Genomic DNA, 23,293 nt, shown 5'->3' with positions numbered 1-23,293 from the left:
ATCATTTTTTAGTTTTTGTTTGCAGTGAATCATAGAATCATTTTGATTGGAAAAGTCCTTTAAGATCAAGTCCAACCGTAAACCCAACACTGCCAAATCCACCACTAAACCATGTCCTCAAGCGCCACATCTACACATCTTTTGAATACCTCTGGGAATGGTGACTCCACCACTTCCCTGAGCAGCCTGTTCCAATGCCTGTTCCATGAATAATTTTTTCCTAATATCCAATCTAAACCTCCCCTGGTGCAACTTGAGGCCATTTCCTCTTGTCCTATCACTTGCTACTTAGGAGAAGAGACCAACACCCTCCATGCCACAACCTCCTTTCAGGTAGCTGTAGACAGTGATAAGGTTTCCCCTCAGCCTCCTTTTCTCCAGGCTGAACAGCCCCAGCTCCCTCAGCTGCTCCTTATCTCACTTGTGCTCCAGACCCCTCACCAGCTTCTTTGCCCTCCTCTGAATTCTCTCCAGCACCTCAGTGTCTTTCCTGTAGTGAGGGGACCAAAACTGAACACAGGTTTCGAGATGCAGCCTCACCTACACTGAATACAAGGGGACGATCCCTTCTCTAGTCCTGCTGGCCACACTATTCCTGATACAAACCAGGATGCTGTTGGCTTTTTTGACCACCTGGACACACTGCTGGCTCATATTCAGCCAGCTGTAAATCAACACCCCAGACCCCTCTCTGCCCAGCAGCTTTCCAGCCACTCTTCCCTGAGCCTGTAAGGCAGCCTGGAGTTGTTGTGACCCAAGTGCAGGACCCGGCACTTGGCCTTGTTGAAGCTCGTGTGAGATTCATGACACACCATACATTGGTTTTACATAAATATTTTGAAGCTAGTAGATAGACCATGAATTTCTAATAAATTTTAGTGTGCTTTGTTTGAATATTGCCTACTCCCAAGACTCACCAGTGCAAAGAGCCCCAAGAGCACGGGTCCATGCAAGAAAAACTTCACAAAGATTTCAAAACTTTTTCATCATAAAGTTTGATTCTAAAATTAATGTTTCACTTTTCCCTGCAGCTTTGAAAACACTTTGTAATTGTCTCTGCTTTACTGTCTTCGGCAAATATTACTGGAGGTGGTAAAATGGCCAGCTGAACTGCCTGGCTTGCTTTGCACCTTAGCCAACATCACATGTGGAGAGACATTTTGACAGAAATGTCTATATAACTTACTTGAAGCTAGAGCATTACACTCCTTAGTTACAAATCAGTCTAGTTTCTTAAAATTATGTTGAAGACTGGTTACTGTTGGAGGAGCAAATAGTGCCAGAGAACAATAAAGATGGATTTGTTGCAAACATGTTACAATAAATTGTTCTTGGTATTCTTGACCATCTTGATCATTTGCCTCAAATATTTTTATGCTTTTTCTAGAATTATATTTTATATAAGATATTGCATTAGAAATTCATTTCGTAGGCCAACTTAGGAATGAATAAGACTTCCTGCGTCACCTAAGGGTCTCCCTCAGTCATAATAGAACAAGCTTTTCAAGGTTTATCCATCATCGTTGTCTTCATGTTTGTGCAGACTTCTTCCTTTTCTTTCATCGTTGCTCTTTCCAATTTTCTTGATATAACATCCTTAGAGAGACTACAGTAGCTGCTTACATTCACAGTAACTAAATGTAAAAGGAGGTACTCCTAAAAACTTTGTGACATTAAGTGCCTTCTTCTTTTTCATTTGCTGTAGTCTTGTGTTTGTTCCTATAGCTTGTGATATGTCACAGTCCAAAGCAGATGATGTTTCTCAAGCACAGGAGAAACCCTTGCCAAGGCAAACCTTGCTGAACCTTGTAGAAATCCTGATGAGGCAACACTCTTGACTAACTTTTGGTTGCTTTTACAGAAGTTCAGTACCCATTGTACAGTTGTGTTAACACTGAAAAAATAACGCAAGGAATCAAAGCAGCGTAACATAGAAGCTTCGCGGGTCTGCCAGCAAACCTTTGCTTGAGCATACCCTGCATAAGCCACAGCTTAATTAAATTGGATAGCATATGTAATACTGGTGCTTGTTCCCTAATATTGTGATTATCACTTTGCCCTGTTTCAGATAAGAAGACAAGGCGGAATACAGTTACTGGTGGACCTATTGGACCATCGGATGACAGAAGTCCACCGTAGTGCCTGTGGAGCTTTGAGAAACTTGGTATATGGAAAGGCAAACGATGACAACAAAATTGCTCTGAAAAACTGTGGTGGGATCCCAGCATTAGTACGGTTACTCCGCAAGACTACAGATTTGGAAATCAGAGAACTGGTCACAGGTTTGAATCTTCCAGTATTTTTTGTTCAAATGTTATATAGGCTCTGCAAGCACAGTTCTGTGCTGCATGCCACTTGCTCCATCAGTAACTATTTTATTACCATCTTCTTTGCTGTAACAAAACACACGGGAGATATGTAATATATGAATAGCCTTATTTAGTATCATACAGTATCAAAGCCCGCCTAGACATTTTACAGATGTAGACATGGTTTACATTTGTGGTTGCTGGTCACTTTGTTCTTGGTTAGCCGTGAATGCTCTTGCAGAAGATGTGCTCCATGCACAGATATGATGTGGTAAGAATTCTCTGCTCTCCCTCCTGTGTGGTGTAGGGTCACATGTGCAGAATTTGAATTTAACTGAATTTTCTTAGACGCTGTTATTAATTTCTTTCGTATCCTATACAGTGGCAAGGAGGATTTGCTCCTTTTTTTGCTTTACCATTCTTGTGGTTCTGATAGGAAAATAAAAAAGCATGTTGGAGAGATGGACAGTGAAGCGTTTTTTTACTGAAATTTGGTAGCATGCTATGTGATGTATGTTAGACACGGCATGCAGATTGTGATATTGTCTGTTTGTTTTCTTGATATAGTGGAATCTGATCTTTTAAAGGTATTTTTGGCCATTTTCCCGTATGAAATTTAAGATTGTTCTTTGGTTTTTTTTTTTTTTTTGGTTGTTTATTGGTTGTTTGTTTGTTTTCAGAAATACAGAAATGCTGTCAAACAGCACTGATCTGAAATGTTCAGGGATTTTTTTTCCACTTGAACCTAAGCTATCCTATTTAAAACGCAAAACATAAGCTAGATGTTGGGGGTTTTTATTTTTCACTTTCTGTTTTCATTCTGTTTGATTGCTGACATCACTGTGGTGATTGATTTAACGCGACAAATCAAAAATCTTAAGATCTTTTCACTACCCTATTTTACAGTGCCCATATTTCCATTACGATTTTCCTACTAAAATACATAAGAAAAGTTCTAATTTCTGTCATAGAAACAACAGAGTAGACACAATGATCTATGCTTCTGCAGAAATCATTTACCCTTGTGGGTCAGGCCTCATTTAGGATACTATTGATAAGATTATCATCCTTTGGTTGACTCCAGGTTCCCTCCCCCCTCCCTCCCTCCCTTCCTCCCTCTCTCCCTCTCTCCCTCTCTCCCTCCCTCCCTTCCTCCCTCTCTTCCTTCCTTCCTTCCTTCCTTCCTTCCTTCCTTCCTTCCTTCCTTCCTTCCTTCCTTCCTTCCTTCCTTCCTTCCTTCCTTCCTTCCTTCCTTCCTTCCTTCCTTCCTTCCTTCCTTCCTTCCTTCCTTTTATTAAGTATAGATTTTTATTATATAGTTAATTTTGTTCCTTAGTTACAACACCTATCACCTTGTCCTTGTTAGGCAGGATTAATGGGGCAGAGATACTGTGTTACGGGCGCTCCCATGGTGCCTCCTGCAGAGTGACAGAGTTACTGACAGATCTAATAAAGTGTAACCACCGCTTTGGATTCAACATACTTGTTTGTGTCTTGGTTATGTTGTCTGTGCCCTGGCTCCGGGGAACATTCTGCCTATTGATTCTGAGTAGTAAGTGGCAAACTGCTAATGAAGATCAGCAGTACAGCTCAGCAGTCACAGTGGTGCTTCCCATGCTGCCTGTAGATAGAACACATAATGTCATTAGGTCATTTAAAGAGAAGATACTAGGCTACAGTTTCCATCTCTTCCATTGCACAGTATGTTGTTGAATTCTCTTGAGTTCCCATAGAAAGAAAGGAAGTGTGTGCAGGCATGCCCTCAAACTGTTCCTGCTAAGAGTAGGTACTGACCATCAGTGGGAGGTAAAGTCAGTGGTATTTCAAGATTTTATTCCTGGGCCTGTTTTTCTGTTTTTGTTGTGGTTGTTGTTTTTAATAGCCAGTGCATCCCAGAAGGCCAGTGTTTTTCCTGGCCAGGTTTTGTACCTTTCAGAATTCAAACCACTGGCCCTTGCTTTGAAAATGCAAATCTGGTAGTGGTGGTGGTCTGCAAAGCTCCTTTCCAAAGCAGTGCTCATAGCTGCACCTCTCATCTTGCATCTCTCAGAAAACAGTCTGGAATTCCACATCTGAATCGGTTCTCTTTTCCTTTTTCTGTAAAGTGCTGTAGTGTGACAGCTGCCCCAGTTAAATTTCTTCCCTCTGTCCTTTCTGGAGAAGGAAAGATAGCTCCTACAGCAGCTGCCTCAAGAATGGAAAAGATTGTCTTAGTGGTGGAGCACAAGCGAAAATAAAAGAGGTTCCTGCTCCTTCCCATCAGCTTTCCTGAGTTGAGGTGGCAGGAAGATAATGATTTCAGCAGTGCCACGATAGCCTGAAGGAAGCACAGAGAAAATAATAGCAAATGTGAGGTTTAGGAGAAAACATACCTTGAGCATTTCCATCTCATGTTCATTGTGCATCCTGTCTATGCAAAAGCTGTTCTTGTTTGTTGCTGTTAGAGAGGGGACAAAGTTCTTACCGTAGGAATTTGTATAGGCTCTGTCATCACTGCCCCTAAATACTGCTCCAGCATTTGTCCTCAGAGCGCTTCTCTTAAGTGGGGACGTGTCATTATCACGGTTATACAGATGGGGAACTGAGCCTGTCAACTCTAAATGGCCTGTCCAGAAATCTGGCCAAGGCCAAGGTGTGAATCACGCTGTGAGCAGGCATTTAGCCGTGAGGGAAGAAATACAGGCAGGAGAGGTTTTTAGCAGCTCAGTTTGTCAGAATAGCAGCAAAGCATTCATTGCCTGCCCCAAGTACCACGAAGTACACACACACCAGCACAGAAGTCATGATGTTAGTTCCTTCCGCAAACATGCACATTTTATTCCTTCTTGTTGTTTCTCTCTAAGGAGATTATATTTTCAATTTCCAGCTATCTCAAGACTGGTTTTGGTAGGATATTTAAACCTGCAGGCCAGCTTTCTGTCCCGGTATCTCTTTGCTTGTCAGGATTGCCTTCAGCGCTGTTTGTGGCTTTTCCTCTTTTTCCAGAGATTTCTTTTTGCCATAATCTCTCCAAAACAGAGTCTTTCACTTCTTTTTTTTTTATCTTGTTCTTCTCTTATTTGGTAGCAGAGGACTCAGGCTAATATTGGAAAACCTTACCATGCTCAAATGTTTGGATTGGGCAAACTGAACCTTATTGCAAAGTGTTACAGCTTCAAGGCTTAGGTGGAGCAAATGATTTTGGTGCAGGCTCCCATGTAAAAGCTGAGAGGAAAGTTTGCCTGTTGTAAAATTAAATTTTGTTAGTGCTCAGGAAATACGTCCTAAAATATTGAAAAATTACTCTTCGAGAAACACTTCTGAAGTAACTTTTTTGCAAGAAGAACCTGTACAAACTGAATACATGCATTTACGTGGAAGTTAAAAACTCTGACAGAAACAGAGATTTCAGCATGACCTACAGCCTCTTGTAATTTCCATAGAGTCAAGGAGAACCCAAATTACAGTATCTAGTTTTAAGTAGGTCTGTAAACAAGAAGTCAGTATAAGCTGGATGCACCATACTTAATTTAGCCATCTTTTCACTCCAACACTGTGCTACTAGTTTCCACAGTAGCTCCTGTTTACAGGAAAAAATAAAACCCTTCTATTTTAAAATAATTAAATGTTAACACTTTCCTAATAAATATAAATAGACAAGAACACAGTACGAAATTCGCACAGATCCTGCAGATGGTAGAAAAAAAATGTTTTCGCTTGTTGATGATGACAAATAGCTGATTTGTGATTCCCTTGCCTTTCCTGAGTTAAAGTTAATTATGAACCCTTCCACAAAATTCAGTTTTAGCATTCTTTCTATTTATTTTACTATCAGGAAAAAAAAAAAAAGTGACATGAACAATGCGAAGTGTTAGTAGGAATAACACAGGAATACCATTGATGCCTTCTGCAGGTGAGGTCAAGCAGCTGTTTCTAGATTCAGCCTACGCTGCCTCCTTATTCTATCAGCTCCATCTGATAACTGGGTACCTGTCTCAGACAAAATGATTTAAACTGCTGTTCTTCTCATTTTGACAAACAAAATCCATCACAACTAGAAACACAGTTTCTGCCTATGAACAGTAAGCTAGCTGAATTAGAAACAACACTGTTTAAAGAGGCCTCTTAAATGACTGTATTGCCAGATTTCCAACTGTATATACCATATGTGATTGAAAGGTATAAGTGGATGATCCACTTTTAGAAAGCACGTGATGATAAAGAAATATAGCTAGAAATAATGAGAGAGGAAATTGGTGTTTTGTTTTGTATTCTGTGCTGGCAGCCAGCCTGCTGCCTCTTTTGGTTGACATTAAAGTGTCAGAGATTTCATTATTGTCTACTGAAAATACATAAATTATGAAAAATATCACATTTACCAACAAAAAAACAACCAAGCACAAACTAACACTATACATTTATACTATATGTAGGTAGATAGACGCAGAGTCTGTATATTTCATTCACATTTTCATTCACTGAATCAAAAAGCATATACTGTCTTCCTGAAAAAATTATAAGATGTTTTGTACATGATGTTCCTTTCGAAGAAGCACTAGTTGTCCAAATGTATTTGGCCCATGGTCAGGTTGGACAGGAAAAAATTTTCATTTACCTCCTAGCTTTTGGATTCCAGTATTCATTAGTTTTGTCTTTAATTTCAGCTGTAGCCAGTTTGTGTTTTGGCTTGGTTGGTCCTCTGTTGTCACCCTATGTTATGCAACATTATTAAGTAGATTTTTTACATTTCTATTCTGTTTTTAGTAAATGCCACATGTTTATAATGAGGTATTTATAACCTTATTGATAGTCTGTCAGTGTTACTGAAAGCAATTATATGTTGTCCTCCTTATATCTGTCTGGTTTGAGGTAAATGCTGCAGTTTAAACCTTCTTTTGATTGCAAACTGCTTATTAGTATGTGCATAAATTGTTGGCAGGTTGGGCAAGACACTCCAGAAGGTCCCTTTGAGTCTTTGCTAATCAGTGTAATTGCAAGGTAGTGAGCCTGCAGTGATTGTTTAAAACAGGTTTAAGGGAGTATTCTATTTAAATGGACATTTTGGCTTACTTAGGTGGAAGATTTTATTTTAGGTAACTTCCTCCTGTTCTTTAGAATTTTTAAGTTCCTAGTCCAATGGCAATTCTTTCGTTGAGGGTTCCTAAAGTCAAAATCACACCCCTGTAGCTGTTTCCTATTTGCGATATTATTTCTAACTGGTCTTTGTAAGGTATTACATTTGTGATTTTTTTTGTGTAGTAAATCATATTTAACAATATTATGGCAAAGGGATGACTTTTTGGTACTTAGGGTCTTGAAGCAGTTTATCAATTTAAAAACTTTCTGTAAAAGTGCCCTTGACATTATCTTGGTTACTGGAGTGTGTAAACAAAAAATGTGAAATTTTATTGTGACATAAACTTTTTCTTTAGAGGTGGCAACTATTTGTAACCCTATTGCTCTTTGGAAATTTGATCTGAAAATGAGTAAAGGCTGTTTTATCCCCATCTGAGATGACTTTCCCACTGACTTAAGGAGAATCAAATTCTTCCATGAGTTACATTCTTAGAGTATTTAAGAATGATAAAATTCTTAAAATCTCTATTGTATCACTTCAAGTTTTTTTCAGGTTTATAGTGGATATCATGCCAGCGTTGATCATCTTAAGTACCCCATGTATTAATTATATTCAAATTTTATAATAGAGCAATGCAAGAATAAGGAAGCCTGGCCAGTGAAAGGCCTAATTAATTAGCAGCTTTTGATGTTTGGTGTAGAAAGATAGGTAGGAAGACAAATGAGTAAAGTGAGTTGCTTTTGGAACCAAGGAGAGGATTTTGGCATTTCATTAACTGAAAATTATATTGTGAAGATATTATACGGTTTAGGTTTGCCTACCTATCCTGCATATCACAAATTTTTCAAGCAGACAATATGAAGAGCTATCTTTGTGCTTAAATTGTCATGATGGCGTAGCCATGGTAATACTGTTGCTACAGGGTTGATGTAAATTTGATTCAAGATGTGCTTAGCTAAAAGAATAAGACTGCCAAATATCATTTGGGGCACGTAACTCTCTGTAGTTAAAGAAAATGGAGAAATGGGATAAATGCAGAAAGTATACAAGTGCCTCTTAAGATGCAGCCCTGTGAATTAGCTTCTCATCCACCTCCAACATCCAATCACTTTGTCCTGTTAAGTCAAGGAAATTAGGAAGGTTAAACATGGAGAGAGATAGCTGCTAGCACAAAACACAGCTTTCAGAAATACTTGTGTTGATTTTTGGCAAGAAAAGACTTTCATTCATTTCTTGCTTAATTTCTCGGCAGACAAGCAAATTCCCTGTAATAACTTTAAACAAGTGCTTCGAGGAACTTACCAAGCACAGAGGCTGGTGAATTACTGACTTTAAGCTTGATTATTTTTTAAATATTAGATTTAGGCTACAGTTCACAGTTTTCAAATCTACTTGCATAGGCACTAAGATTTGCTTTTATGTTTTAAATGCTTTTCATTCAAAAGGAACATCTGAAGGTTACTAGTTTTAACAAATCTTTCCTACTTTTTCTTTAAATAGATGTAATTGTAAGTGCAATATCCTACCACAATCAATTTTAGAAGTTGGTTAAATCTTTTCTACTAATTTACTTCTAATTAGGTGTTTCAAGTAACAGTTGTTTTCAACATTAATAAAATTATTCATCTGCTGAAAAATTGTATCTGTTTATGCTGGATTGAAGCCAATGCCTGAATGGGGAATGACGTTTTAGAGTTTATTCAGTATTTCTTTCTTCTAGTACAAAAGCCTTTTCACTTCCCAAAGGTGACGTGGTAGTTTGACTCCCTCCCGTTGCTTGAGGTACTTTTAACCAAGGTATTCTTCATTCTTTAACCTCTGCCCTGAGTTTTGTGAGCCAGTGACAATTTCATGTAAAATGCCGAACTCTATCGAATCTCCTGCAAGTCCCAAGTTGCAGTAAAAACATGCATTTCATGTCACAGCTCAAACATTGCATAGAATAGTTTATGGTTTCTTGCTGTTACATTTAAAATCTTATTATGGGGGAAAAAAAAGGAAACCGAGGAATCACTAAATGCAGAAAAACTATTTGTTACTGCTACCTCAATGAAGTTAAGCTTATGCTTATGCCACACCATTATGCAAAGCTAAAGAAAAGCAAAACAGATGAAACCACTTGGTCTGCAGAAGAGGTTGTTAGAGTTTATCCAGCTGAAGTTCCAAGTGCCCTAACTCAATTTCAAGCAGCTGAACTTCAGAGGTCACACCAAAGTGATACAAACCCTCCAGCCTGTTCCTAACACGGGCAATGGACTGGTTAGTGGGCTACAGGGCTACTCTGCTTTTTCACCCTGGTAATCAATTACTTTCAGGTTATACAGAGAACCTTCAAAAATCACTATTGCATCATCATAGTTTTTAGAAAATATTTTAAATATCTGTTTGTACTTCTCCAGACTAATGAACTGACATTCCACAGTTGGTGGATGTGCCATAACAAGGAACAGCCATGGAAGGAGGAACACTCTTGTAATTTATAGTATGATTCTACAGTCTGGCAAAGCTTAAATTTTAGCATCATCTACAGAAAATGTTGTCATCATTTCTAGAAATGTGGAAGTAATTTCCAAATAAATTCAGAGTAGGGATTAATTGAGATTTTATAAGGTCTTTTTGTGAACCCACTGTGCAGTCAGTTACTTACACACGCTATCACAGAATCACAGAATGTTAGGGATTGGAAGGGACCTCGAAAGATCTCGTCCAATACCCCTGCCAGAGCAGGAACACTTAGATGAGGTTACACAGGAAGGCGTCCAGGCAGGTCTTGAATGCCTCCAGAGTAGGAGGCTCCACAACCTCCCTGGGCAGCCTGTTCCAGTGCTCTGTCACCCTCACTGAGAAGAAGTTTCTTCTCAAATTTAAGTGGAACCTTTTGTGTTCCAGTTTGTACCCATCGCCCCTTCTCCTATCATTGGTTGTCACCAAGAAGAGCCTGGCTCCATCCTTGTGACACTTATATATCTGTAAACATGAATGAGGTCACTCCTCAGTCTCCTCTTCTCCAAGCTAAAGAGACCCAGCTCCCTCAGTCTTTCCTCATAAGAGAGATGCTCCACTCCCTTAATCATCTTTGTTGCTCTGTGCTGGACTCTCTCCAGCAGTTCCCTGTCCTTCTTGAACTGAGGGGCCCAGAACTGGACACAATATTCCAGATGTGGTCTCACCAGGGCAGAGTAGAGGGGAAGGAGAACCCTATCTTTGTAGCCATTTTCCTTTCAAACCAGGAAAGTAAACGAGTGTGTAACTTACACCCATAAGTTACTGGGAAACTGGTTTCCAACTTACAGGCTATGGCATCTTCAAGAAATTCTAGAGCCATTCAAAACACATCCTATTTATAGCTCATGTATAATGGCAAATCTAAAAGTAATTTAATAAATTGTGTAATTTTGCTTCAGAAATAATGCTGTCTTATCAGATAACACTTATGCAAACAATATTGACAGTTCAACTGAATCATTTTATACAAAATCTATTACAATTTACTGTCTAATTATGGAGCAATCTTTGCCCCTTTCTCGATATGTTGTCAGTATTTTGTCTCTGAAAATGGGAAAATCCACTGATAGGATTTGTTGTATTCATGAAGAGTCATTCTCAACTTTTTTGTGAATTGTCAGATTAACTACTTCACCCCCTGCTGCTCCCACTTAAATAAGGAGAGATTTTAAAATAGATGCTTTCTAAAATCTTCTGCCCTGCTTTCTTAGCAACAGGTTGAGGCACTGATTTATTGTGTAAGGTGTTACATTCAAAGTATTGTTACAGGTAAAACGGAACATACTGATAAAACAGCGATAGAAAACTTTCCTCAGGTTGGCAGTGCATGTTTACCTGGATGTGAACAGGGGGGAGCCAGAACAAGTCAGTGGGGTGCCAAGGTCTGGACTGAGAGCAGTACGATGCCTCTGGCAGGGAGGTTCCTCTCTCTTCTCTCTTAGGGGTCTGCCTGGGGATGGGTTCATCAGTTTTCCCATCACAGCCTGGCTCCTTCTCAAGCAAATTCCCAACCATTTGTCGTGAATTTACCACACTCAGCCCCAGCCCAAAACCCAAGGTGGTGCCTTTCTCCTCTTATTTTCTCTCTGGCACTGGTATCACTCCCATGTAATAAACCACATCAACTTCCAAGTCTAAATGAGAAATCACTATTTTTCCTGCACACAATCAGTGAGATGCATCTTCTTTGGAAAGTTCATTCAAGTTATTTTGATTTGTATGGTGATGAAACCAATTTCATGATTTGCTTTTTAATACACTAAATAAACTGGGTTTGCTTTTTCTTTTTTTTTTTTACTTTGGTCAAATCTAAGCTTAGGAGGAAATATGGAGTGATAAATAGAGGAAATCTGTTGTAGTATATGGCTTGACATAACAGCTGCGTTGAACTTTTTCGGCAAGTAGTAATTCAGCTAAGCATACAGTTTTGATGCCCCTTCCTGAATCCTGGAGTATTGAAACACTTGCAGGTTTAAAACCACTCTAGTTTGAAATGTTCATCCTTTGCAAAACAGAATAATTAAATTTTATAATTAAAATGTTTTTTGTTTAGAAAGATCTGAATATTTCATTTTTTTGTTTACAAAATGGAAGTTTGAGGATATGCTGAAACATTTCCATTTTGAGATGAAATTACTTTTTTCACTGTGGCCACCAATTTTTTTTCGGTTTTGTTTTGTTTGTTTTTAGGTGCAGAGGCCATTCACATATGCATGCTTATTTGGTTTCCTTGTTTTCTGATGAAGTATTTAATTTGGAATGATATGGCTATTAGTCATGTGTTAGGATGAAATTTTGTTTGAAAACAGTCAATGTATTTTTTTTTTCCTGTGTTTCTCTCACTCTGAATTAATTGCTTTTGTTTTGGCTTCTGTGTTTCATAGGACCAGTTCAATTTCATCAGTCAGGAAAACAGGCAGGAACCACTGGTGTTTCCACAGTAATTTAAGTCAACTCTTCTAGTAATTCCTCTTCTTTCTAACATTAAAGCTAATAACCCACTAACATACATGTCTGACAGTTCTTTCCTTCCATAGTTAGATGTTATTTTAAAGTGTCCAGCAAAAAGAGAGCAGCAATGTTAGGGCAAAATTCAGTGCTGTGAGAATAATACAGACTTTTCTGGTTAATGCAATAGCATTTGGACAAAATGTGTTTGGAAGCAATATTAAAATCAGTCCCTCTTTTTCATTTTAATATCCTAGATGTAATTTTGGAATGAAAAGAGCAGTAACAGAGAAAAAAAGAGCTAGCTTGTCAGAGGAAATGTTTATTTATATTCCTTATGTTACATGTAGTCATGTTCTTATATTTGGCCAAGATTAAACTGTGTTCATTTGTGATTAAAAAAAAAAAAAAATCTTTATTCTTGGATGAAGTTTTTGTTTTGTAAGGCTATAAGTGGGAAAGGGAAAAAAAATACTGGTCTGGCTGCAGCTTTGCTTACTGCTCCATAAACTCCTGCCAGCTTATGACATTCACTGAAACCCAGTCTTGCTCAATTTGCACTTTTCATGGGTCATCTTGTAGGCAGACAGAAAACCACTTCTGTGCATATAAATAAGTGAATTACAGGGAGGTAAGCATACGTATTCATTCAGTAATCAGATAGAAATTTTTATCAAGAAGGTTGGTGGAACTTCCTCTTCTGTTATGCCAATTTTGAACTTATTTTCATGGTGTGCTTTTCAGCAGCTTTCTTATGAGCTGTGAATTGTTCCAGTGCCAGAATTCAAATCAGCCACTTTTTGTTTCCTACAGAAAGTCTGTTATTGAGACCAGTTCTTCACCTTGACAGTTGAGCTTGCTCTGAAGTCTTCTTGCACTTAGTGTTAAGAAATGTTGCTGTGGTTGGTATTCAGCATCTTTTAAGCATTTCACTTTAGTTTTCCCGAAGTTGTGGGGTGGCTCCTCTGCTTCTTAAACATGAGTTGCATTTAAGCTGATTTATTATACATTTTTTAGCTGGATAAATGATTTAATCATTGTCCCCATTCTGAAGTCAGCAGAAGTGATGAAGTATGTCATCAGCTTCCAGCTGTCCCCACTGCCAGGGAGCAGATCCAGCTCTGCAGAGTGGCATTGCCATTACAGGGGGCTCCGTGTGTCAAAGCTACCAGAAGAGTCAGCAAATGATTTTTCTAGCACTTGAGACCTTGGGTTAGAAGATGCTATTCCTAAGGATGCCAGGAAAAGATCCCTTGTGCTTGGCTTCTGTGCAGGGTGTTTAGCTCTTGGATTTCAATCTTAATTGTCTTGCTCATGAAGGAAACTCCCTGTAGTACCCATGTGCTTTCAGCCTATAAACAAGAGAGGCTGCTAACACTGTGTTCGCTCTTCCTGGGACACAGGGTGTTCCAGCTTTATCATATGGCACTCTGCATCAGTCCATGACCAAATTGTTAAATTAAGATGGAAAAGAAAAACCTAGATGAGTTGGGAGACTTTTAGATTTTTATTTTTTAAAATAATATTAAATAGGCAAAAGCTTAGTGTGAATTTAAGGCTGACTTAAACCTACCAGATTGAGAAGAATCCAAGTCTCGTTTCTCCCAATAATATTTGTTTACTTATGTTCCTTTTACCCTACAATGTATTTGGCAGCACAATAAAAAAAAAAAAATGTAGTGGGAGTGTGGCAGGGGCAATGCTTTTGCAAAAAGCTGACTTTTCCCGTTTCTTGATTTCCATTTATATTTGTAGTCTAAGTTGTTCTAAGGGGCTTGTTTATATATGTAAATGTCGTAATTTGAGGTAGCATTGAACCATGCACTGATTAGTTGTTTAGACTTTCCTAATTTTGCACATGTTCTCCTGCTACAGTGATACTTTTTGCATGAAAGTGTATGATCTGTTTTCTTAACTTTGAATGGAATAAGCATAGCATGTGGCTCATCAAGTCTTTAGCTATATTTGGCTATGGATATACATATGCGAGTATCAGTTTCAAGTAAAACACTAGATAAAAAATGCACTGAAGAGCTTAATCAGGGTGAGTTTGAGCTCCAGCCTGATTCAGAGATTATATTTTTTTGGCTCAGACTGCTCCATTAAATAGTCTTCAAATTTTTAAAATATTTTACTTTGTTTCTTTAGTGTAAGTGATGTGGTACCTATTGCAATAGCTTAAATTAATTTATGTAAAAAGTAGTGCTGTTTCTAAGATGAAAGCACAGTGGATAAATTCTGTCTACTAAACACAAGTAACATCACATCAACCTCAATTGTGCTTTTAAAAGGGTTGGTCTTGTCTTCAATCTTCTGAACTTTGTCTAAGAGAAAGATAAATTAAACTTCTCCTGGTTCTCTGTTCTCTCAGATCCCTCTTCCAGTGGCAACAAACTTAAATTGCCTTAACTAAGATCTGTGTGTAGTTTTCCTTATGAACTGTAATGTACAATTAGGTCTTTGAAAAGGTTGATCATAATATTTTCCAAAATTTATAACCAGCTTTTAAATTTAATTGTCTTTATCCGCGAAAGGTCTTAGTGGAAGAGATGATTTACATAACAGATGTGTGTCCTCTCATAAGCTACCCCAGAAGATGTAACTTGGTAAAGCAAGATCTCCATAACAAGTGTTCCCATAGACTCCTCTAACGAGTCCTTCATCTGATATCTGCAAGACTGGTAATTGGTACTCCAACCCAAAATCCACCTTCCATTTGGAACGAGCTGAATGCTTTCAGTGCTAGTTTCTCCTTAGTTTTAAATTCAAACTTTTTGCTTGCTCTTCAGTTTGTTTTACATAAGGGTGAAAAATGTGCAAATAGACATGATCAGTCTGGTGTAGCTGTTTTTCTACAAAGCATCCGGCACAACCTAAAGTGATCCACACATTGGGAAACAAAATACCTACTCCAAATTCCTCACAACCTTAAAAGCAAGGAGGGAGTAAGATACTAAGAATGCAAGGGATTGAGTAAGACTTTTCAGCAGTGATCTGCTTATTTCCTTATTTCTCCGTCAGTCTACAGATGGTAAACTGTTAAGTTGGACTATTGTGGTTTTGGATTAACAGCCGCCTTCTGATCCATAAACAGCAGGATGGGTCCCACTATTTGTAACATATCACTGGTGTGCTAAGTCCGGTCGTCTCCCTTCCCATGAGCAGCTAATGACACACAAATTATTTATAGGGTAGTCAAGGCATCTCTGAAGCTGTTCAAGACTTTCTTCTTGTGCTCAGAAACCTGATTCAGTCAGGGCTTTCACAGTTAGGTGGGAAATTACCTCAGTGACCACCTCCTTACTGGAGTCTTTAAGGTAGTGTAACACATATGTGCTTGAAAAATATGTTCAGAGTCATATGGAGAAGATGTAGCTCCATGGTGGAAGGTGCCTCAAGTGAAAGATTGTAATTCTTTTTATCCCTCTCCCTTGCAAAGTTAAAGGAATGGATTATCTTCTTAGGCCCCACATAAATCTAGCTCCTGGTCATCCTCAATAAAAGTAATGGGAAGTGAATTGCCAGTGGTCTTTCATAATTGCAAATCCTTAATTAAAGAAGAGTATAAGGAGGCACTTAAAATGCCCACCTCAGCAAGCAGCGGACTCTACTACTTGTAAGAATAAATTATAACTTGTCAGAATAAAATTATTTTGTTTGTTGTTTTGGGTATTTTTATGGTTGACTGGTTGGTTTTGTTTTTTTTTTTCAGTAATGTAGTTCATAGTATTCAAAGACTTAAAATTAGATAAAAGGTATTGTACTAGGGTGGAATACAATTATCTTACTCCTTAAAATTGTGTGTGAAGTGCAAAAAGTTTGAAGATGGTGTCAGGCTTACTGGGCAATGCTGTTTTGCTTGATTCTGCTTTTTTTTACAATTATTTTAGGAGAAGGCAGAACAGCTAATTTAGCCTAGTGATCCTCTTACTGCAGTTTAACTTCCAGTTACTGAAACCAAACCCCCCTTTTTGGCTCTTGAGTGAATATGTAGTTTTTAATTTGTATTTGGATCTCACCTGTTACTATGGCAGCTTACAGAGCAAGAGCTCACGTGCAGTGTCAAGCGGGTATAAAATAGAGAAAAAGTGTTAAAGAGTATTTCTGGGCATCTTGGCTATTGCTGAATATCAGCTCACCATGATGTTTGTGTGAATTTACTTTTAACTAGCAAGAACCTAGAGTGAATAGAAAATAGTGTGTACATACACATTTTTCAGCATTTTGCTAGACAGGGCTGTTATGTTTACTTCTGTATTTTTTTCTGCTTTTCCTGTTTATGACTAGTTCTTGAAACATGAAGTACTGTCTTGTGCCCTCAAAGCACTCTTTTCTGCTTCATTTCCAAAACAGGACCTCTTCACAAAACAATACAACACATTGTCTTGTGTAAGAATTAAATTGGACCTTGAAGGGGGAAAGATGTGCATCCTAATTCTCTACTTCTGTACCGTAGACAGCATTTACACTGGTCTAGATAAATGTAAAAACAAAGGCAAGCATATTGTTTTTTGTGCTGACTAAAACTAGCAAAATACTAGCTATTTCAGAAATAGTAGAAGTGCCAATAAAGTTTGCCAAGAACAGGTCATAAGAGAGGTATAAATATCTTTAGGAAGGTCTTTATTCCTTTAAATACAGAATTACTTTTCTTAAAGGCATTCAGAACAGAATTCAAACAAAGACTCTTTTTCCTTTAAAGCAGCAATACTTACATTTAAAAAAAATTGACAGTATTCTTATTTCTGCTGGTTTGGGTATGTTTTTGGTCTGTAGTTTAAGTCAGATTGTTTCTGCCTGTTTGCAATGTACAGGTTTTTTAAGGTGTTTTTTTTTTTAATTGGTATGCTAAGCAAAATTTTTATATTAAACTGCAAAACTGTCTTTGCACGCAGTTCCATGTAAAATAATTATAACATGAATTGTATAACTGAATCAGTCTCCCCCTAGAGGTAATTGATTTTAAACAGAAACCCAAAAATGTAAGTTGATTCCAGTTAATTACACCTCTCCTTCAAAACACAGAATGCTAAAGAAAACCTTGAGCAAGTGGTGTTCTTACTGCTTATATTTAGAAATGTCTGAGTCTACATTCGTAAGGTCTTTAGCAGTTTCCTCCCACCACCACTCACTGTCCTTTTTTTATAGTTTGTTGCTCGTATTTGTAACCTTGTGTCTATGATTATGATAATCAACCTCTGTGTCAGTTCACGACTTGACAGCATTAAGGAAAACCCCAGTTTTGCCCCTCTGGGTTAGGCATAGGGCCAGGCTACTGTCAGTACAGGAAAGAAAGTAAGAGGGACTAGGGCTGGGCTTGAGGACGTATGTTGGCAAGGGGAGGGTGAACAAGAGGCAGATTTGCTCTTACATCTGCTTCTGGGAGGACATAGGGCAAAAATAAAAATGTGCTTTTCCAGGGAATACACAAATATGTACAAGGGAATGAAAAGCAGGGTCTCTTTTGCCTGCAATGATTTTTTGTCTGCTTTCTGTGAGTGACCAGCAGGTCGAGGGAGGTTATCCTTCCCCTCTACTCTGCCCTGGTGAGGTCGCATCTGGAATATTGTGTCCAGTTCTGGGCTCCCCACTTTAAGAAGGACGAGGAATTACTGGAGGCAGTTCAGCAGTGGGCTACAAAGATGGCTGGGGGCCTAGAGTGTCTTTCTTACAAAGAGAGACTGAGAGAGCTTGGTCTGTTCAGCCTGGAGAAGAGAAGACTGAGAGGGGATCTCATCCATGTTTATCAATATCTCAAGGATGGGAGTCAAGAGGATGGGACCAGACTCCTTTCAGTGGTACCCAATGATAGGATGAGGGGCAGTGGGCACAGACTGAAGCACAGAAGGTTCCATCTGAATATGAGGAAAAACTTCTTTACTTTGAGGGTTCCAGAGCACTGGAACAGGCTGCCCAGAGAGGTTGTGGAGTCTCCTTCTCTGGAGACGTTCAAAACCGTCCTGGACACATTCTTGTAAAATCTGCTCTGGGTGAACCTGTTTTAGCATGTGGGTTGGACTAGATGATCTCCAGAGGTCCCTTCCAACCCCAACCATTCTGTCATTCTGTGTGGCACATATTTGGTGGCCCTGATCCTTGTGAGTGTGCTAAGAAATCTTCAGCTCTTGATTACTTTTCCTCTTCATTGGCACATTATGAATTTTAACAGAAGGGGATTTTTTTAATTCTAGTAAATCTCCTTGTGATTTGTACCATTAAGCTTGTTGTTTCTGTGTAGAATTGCAATATTCTGTGACAAAATAAAAAATGACTTGTTGGAGGCCGGTATACTACTGTACTACAAGGTATTTCAAAAAGATGGACCCTGTTTGAAATCACTGTATCTTTGAAATTGGGTCCATCTTTTTGAAACACCCTATACTGTATCAAGTTGTGAAGGAAGTGTTTTTTCTTGTAGTGCCAACTAACCTAGACAGTTAGTTTCGTGACACTGAAGATCAGAGAAGGAGCTGAGGGTTTGTTCCCTCAGTACATATATAAGAACAGTAATAGTCTTAGCATAAATCAGAACCTATTCTGTGCTATTGTTTTTTATTAATTTCGTTTTGAAAGAAGAAAGGTGAAATCCAAGCCCTAAAAAATAAATGTAATATTCCTTCATCCCACATGTGATTCACAGCCTAAATAGGCCTAGATCATAACCAGCTGCTCAGTTTTTAGGCTCAACTCTGAGAAATTTCCAGTGTTGCTATGACTATTTGTTGAGTATTCAAAGCTGTATTCCCACTGCAAAAGTCTGCAGGTATCATTCAGGCCTATTTACAACATAGCCTTTTTTTTTTCTTGACAGAAAAAGTCTAATTATTATACCAATGCTGTCAAATGTTTGGGGTTTGTTTTGTTGTGTTTTTGTAAGCAAACAAATAAACCAACCCCCTAAATCTACTCAATCATTTTTGCAGCAGCATTAATTCTGAGTAATTTCCTTTTTTTGTAGGAGTTCTCTGGAATCTGTCCTCCTGTGATGCACTGAAAATGCCAATCATCCAGGATGCCCTCGCAGTGTTGACCAATGCAGTGATCATCCCTCACTCTGGATGGGAAAACTCTCCGCTCCAGGATGATCATAAAATACAACTCCATTCATCACAGGTGCTGCGCAATGCCACTGGGTGCCTAAGGTGAGTACTGCCAAACATTTGCTTTGCCTTTTTTGCCTTAATCATCTTTTTTTTTTTTAGTTGAATCACTGTTTCTCATTCTTAGGCATCTGTAGAGTAAATAATTGGTTTGCTTGTCAGCAAAGAGGATGACTTTCAGGGTTATAAATGTAAAGTTGGAAATTAATTAAAAAACAAGCTTCAGGCTATTAAAAAAACAATCTGAAGCAGCACTGCTGTGGGTTGTCCTTCTTTCTTTTCTTAACAGCTTTGACCAATCTTCTCATCCAAGCTTGTCTATTACGGATGTTTTCCGCCTTGTAGATTCGTCCCATTTCCCCAGTTGCTTAAGTGAAGTCAATATGTTCTCACTATTACACCCAATTTAATCTGCACAAAAAATAATGAAGATGCTCACAAAAAGTAGCATGCCTTACGGGTTCCAGATGCCATTACTGGAAAGATGATAAATATATAAAGTAGATTTTTTCTTCTTTGTGAAGTTGAGAAATGGATTTCACTAGGACACCAACCAATTTAGCATTGTGCAACTAGAATACTTAAACAGATCCTTAACAATTACGGTGTGTGTTTATATTTGTATGCCAAACTTGTCTGTGCAACAACAAGGTGCACTTATATAAATATGTGCAACATGATCTGTGTTAGTTCCTAAAAATTGCTGTAGATGTAAGAATGAAAACAGGATGAGTAAGAAGAGTTTCAGTTCTGACAGAGCCTTACAAAAGGAATGAGTCATAGCAATTTCTGAATTCCAGTCCATATCATTTTGTTGAAATATTTGAATGTATTAGGCAGGTTCTTTTAAAGATTGTTTGGTTGTTTGTTTTTTTTTTTTTTCCTTCTTGTATATTGGAGATTCTGTAATCTATCTCAGAGACATGTAAGTCAGTAAGTTAGTATTTTTACATACATCACGATAAAGTTGTTAGAAGAACAGTATGTATCAGTAATACAATCTATGTTGTATGCTGCATCCAAAGCATGTATCCATCAAAGAGCTAAACAAAAATAAAACAAAACAAAACGAAAGAAAACTAAACAAAATGAAACATGGATCAGGAGGCTAAGTAAATTAGCAGTATTTTTTGCGTATCTAGAGCAAACAGATTTGTCTTTGTGTTATTTCATCAAATGAATATCTCCCTTTCAGAATTAATATACTAAAAGTTTAAGGGAAAAAGAAATAATAATTATTGATTGTTTATATGTAATCAGAAGAGAATGACATATAGAAGGTGGTAACTTATTGCAAATATACTTGTATTGAACTTAAGTGCAGGTATGTATATGTGAATACCAGCTATGTTGGGATATATGACTGAAGCTAGGTATTTGTACCTGAGTTGTATTGATTTTGAAAAGAGTTTGGTAGTATAATTCTGTTCCGTTACATTCAAATTACTAGAAAAAATGTTACTCAGCTACTGGGACAGAAGTCATTCCATAAAGACATGTACTGTGTTATACTCCTTACACTTCCAATATTTATCGTGCTCAAAGAGCTGCCTCTTAAAGAAGTGTCTGTTATAAACTTGGGGCTTCACAGTACCCCTTCTCTGAACAGGCACATCCAGTGTTGGTCTCCCCACACAATAAGGTCGTGCAAAATAAGCTCATATCTGCCTGCAAAAGACTGTGCATATTGTAACTCTTGAATCCTTCCCAGGTATCTGTAAAAATTTGAATGGCCCTCCTGAGCAGGCTGGTCTTCCTTCTAAACCCAGGCCCTTCAACCATAGTATGGCTTTTTAACATTTTTCTGATCTCAAACTCTCCTTATTTCCCAGATGCATCTTTCTCTCCTCTCTAACTGCTTCAGATATTTTTTTGGCCTTCACCCATCTTCTGTCGATAATTTCATCCCACTTTGTGTGGATGCTCTTTGTCAAAGCCTGAACATCTGAAGAGGGTTGGACTTGCCTTGCAGGAGCTATCTTGTTTACCTTTTCCCGGTCACTGTTGAAAATCTCTCTCTGAACAAAATTTCAAGGTTGAGTTTTTGCAAGGGAGAAAAGTGCATGTTGACCTCTGAAATGGTGACTGGATTCTTGTGTTGTATTCTGGTAAGACAATGAAGCTGTGTGATGGAGGAAAGAGTGAAAGTTAGAAAGATTAGAAAACCCGTTTTTTACTGGAGATGATGGGAGTAGCGCATGGTCTGCTCAGGCTGTACCTTAGCTGGTGTTCCCCAAATACCCACCACCCCCAATGAACAGAACAGCTCTCACACTCTCCACTTGTGACTTGTTACGAGTCTCTCATTTCCATTTCAAGATCTTACTGGACGGGAAGGTAATGTAAATCAAGAAGATGTAATGGCATTGCTGGCTGAGACATTGCTGTGCTTATCTGGTAAACGGAACGTCTGTTTTCATCTTCCATGGGAGAATTTCTTCTAAGACTCTGGTTTGGTTGTCCACAACCCTCTCCTTTTCCTCCCTTTGTTTGAGCTGGTTTGTGAAGGGACACTGGTTAAAATTCAGTTGCATCAGGATTATCAGTGACAGTGCCCGGTTTCATAGGAAAAGTTGCTCTTCAGAATATTTGACAAATGTTTCTGAATCTCTAATGTTGACAGATTTTAGAGACGTCAGGTTGTATTACATAAGGTTGAATGCTAACAAATATTCCAGGAGGTTTATTTTTTTTTTCAGTCTCCTGTGCTTTTAGTTATCTAATGCATTCACTGTTGAAAACTTTAAATAATATCTGAGAGGTGCAGATACAATGCTAAGAAATAGTTTGCAATGGCCATTATATGGGAATAGTCAGATCTTTGGTTTGTGCTTTTTCGCTATGGCATATGCATTCTTATTCTTCAGATCTTCCCTTTTCTCAGTTTCTTGATGAGAGCTTCTTGTGCTTTTTCAACTAAAAAGTAGCTTATAAAGTGTAATTTTTATTTTTAAACAAGTTCTTAATACATTTAAAATAATGTAATGTGGGATGAGTACTGCAATTCCAGTCACAAAATAATGCATCTGAAATCAGTATGAAATCATAGAAAAACAGCAGCAAAATTGGACCTTTTTTTAGTCTTACTTTCTTCTCTTCTGAAAAAGGTTATTTACAAACTGTACTTTGCATACTTTTGTGATTTGAAAAACAAAAATAGCTTTAATACAATATTGTACTAATTAATTTCACATAACTTGAATACTTTGAAATGGTGTGGATAATTCAAAGCTCTATACAGAGCATTATACCTATCACTTATGAATTTAATCTTAATATTCATCTTTCTTAAATTGCCAGCCCTCAGTGCGACATGTTAGAGTAATCACCCAATTTACTTGCCTCCCCACTGAGATACTAGTACCTTACCTCATTAAGCTCTATGAAAGCTTGACTTCTTTTTTCCTTTTGGATATCAGCTACGGCTGCTTTATTCATATCAGGGAAATAATGTATCTTTATAGTTTTTGATTCATGTAAACTTATTAGGGAAAGTCACGTGAAAACTGAATTTGGAATCCCAGACATTTATAGGGGGGTTTACAATCTGTAATCTGAAGTTTAAAAAACAACAGGAGACACATTGCACATCACAAAACTAGGTCTCTGTGCAAAGACTATCTGAAAAAATCCCAGACAAGAATATATTCAAGAGTTTTGATTCAAGAGTATTCAAGAGTCGTGATGTCCAATCTGCAACCTTGTTTTTTTTCTATGAATTTAAGATCAATTTCAGTTAATAAAATCTCATCTGAAGACTGTAAAGAATTTTTAGAATTTACTGCTTTAAGATTCTAATCTACTTTTAGATTCAAAATCATAAAATGCTGGGGTTTTATTTCTTCCATGTTCTATTTAATTTTTCCTTATACACT

The 23,293-nt window shown here is 37.9% G+C and overlaps 1 protein-coding gene across 18 annotated transcripts in view; it reads left to right on the top strand.

Moving 5' to 3' along the window:
• CTNND2 (catenin delta 2) overlaps positions 1-23,293 on the top strand; it is a 650,551-nt gene that overhangs the window by 491,904 nt on the left and 135,354 nt on the right. For all 18 annotated transcript variants that reach the window (XM_071804478.1, XM_071804466.1, XM_071804465.1 and 15 more), the window contains 2 exons: positions 2,069-2,282; positions 19,277-19,460. In XM_071804478.1, the coding sequence (XP_071660579.1) occupies positions 2,069-2,282; positions 19,277-19,460 (398 nt within the window). The remainder of the gene's footprint in view (positions 1-2,068; positions 2,283-19,276; positions 19,461-23,293) is intronic.

Source organism: Patagioenas fasciata, chromosome 2, assembly GCF_037038585.1.
Source record: "Patagioenas fasciata isolate bPatFas1 chromosome 2, bPatFas1.hap1, whole genome shotgun sequence".
In the NCBI taxonomy this organism is placed as follows: Eukaryota; Metazoa; Chordata; class Aves; order Columbiformes; family Columbidae; genus Patagioenas; species Patagioenas fasciata.
Note: the sequence above shows the minus strand (reverse complement) of the source record. Positions and strands in the feature narration are given on the sequence as shown.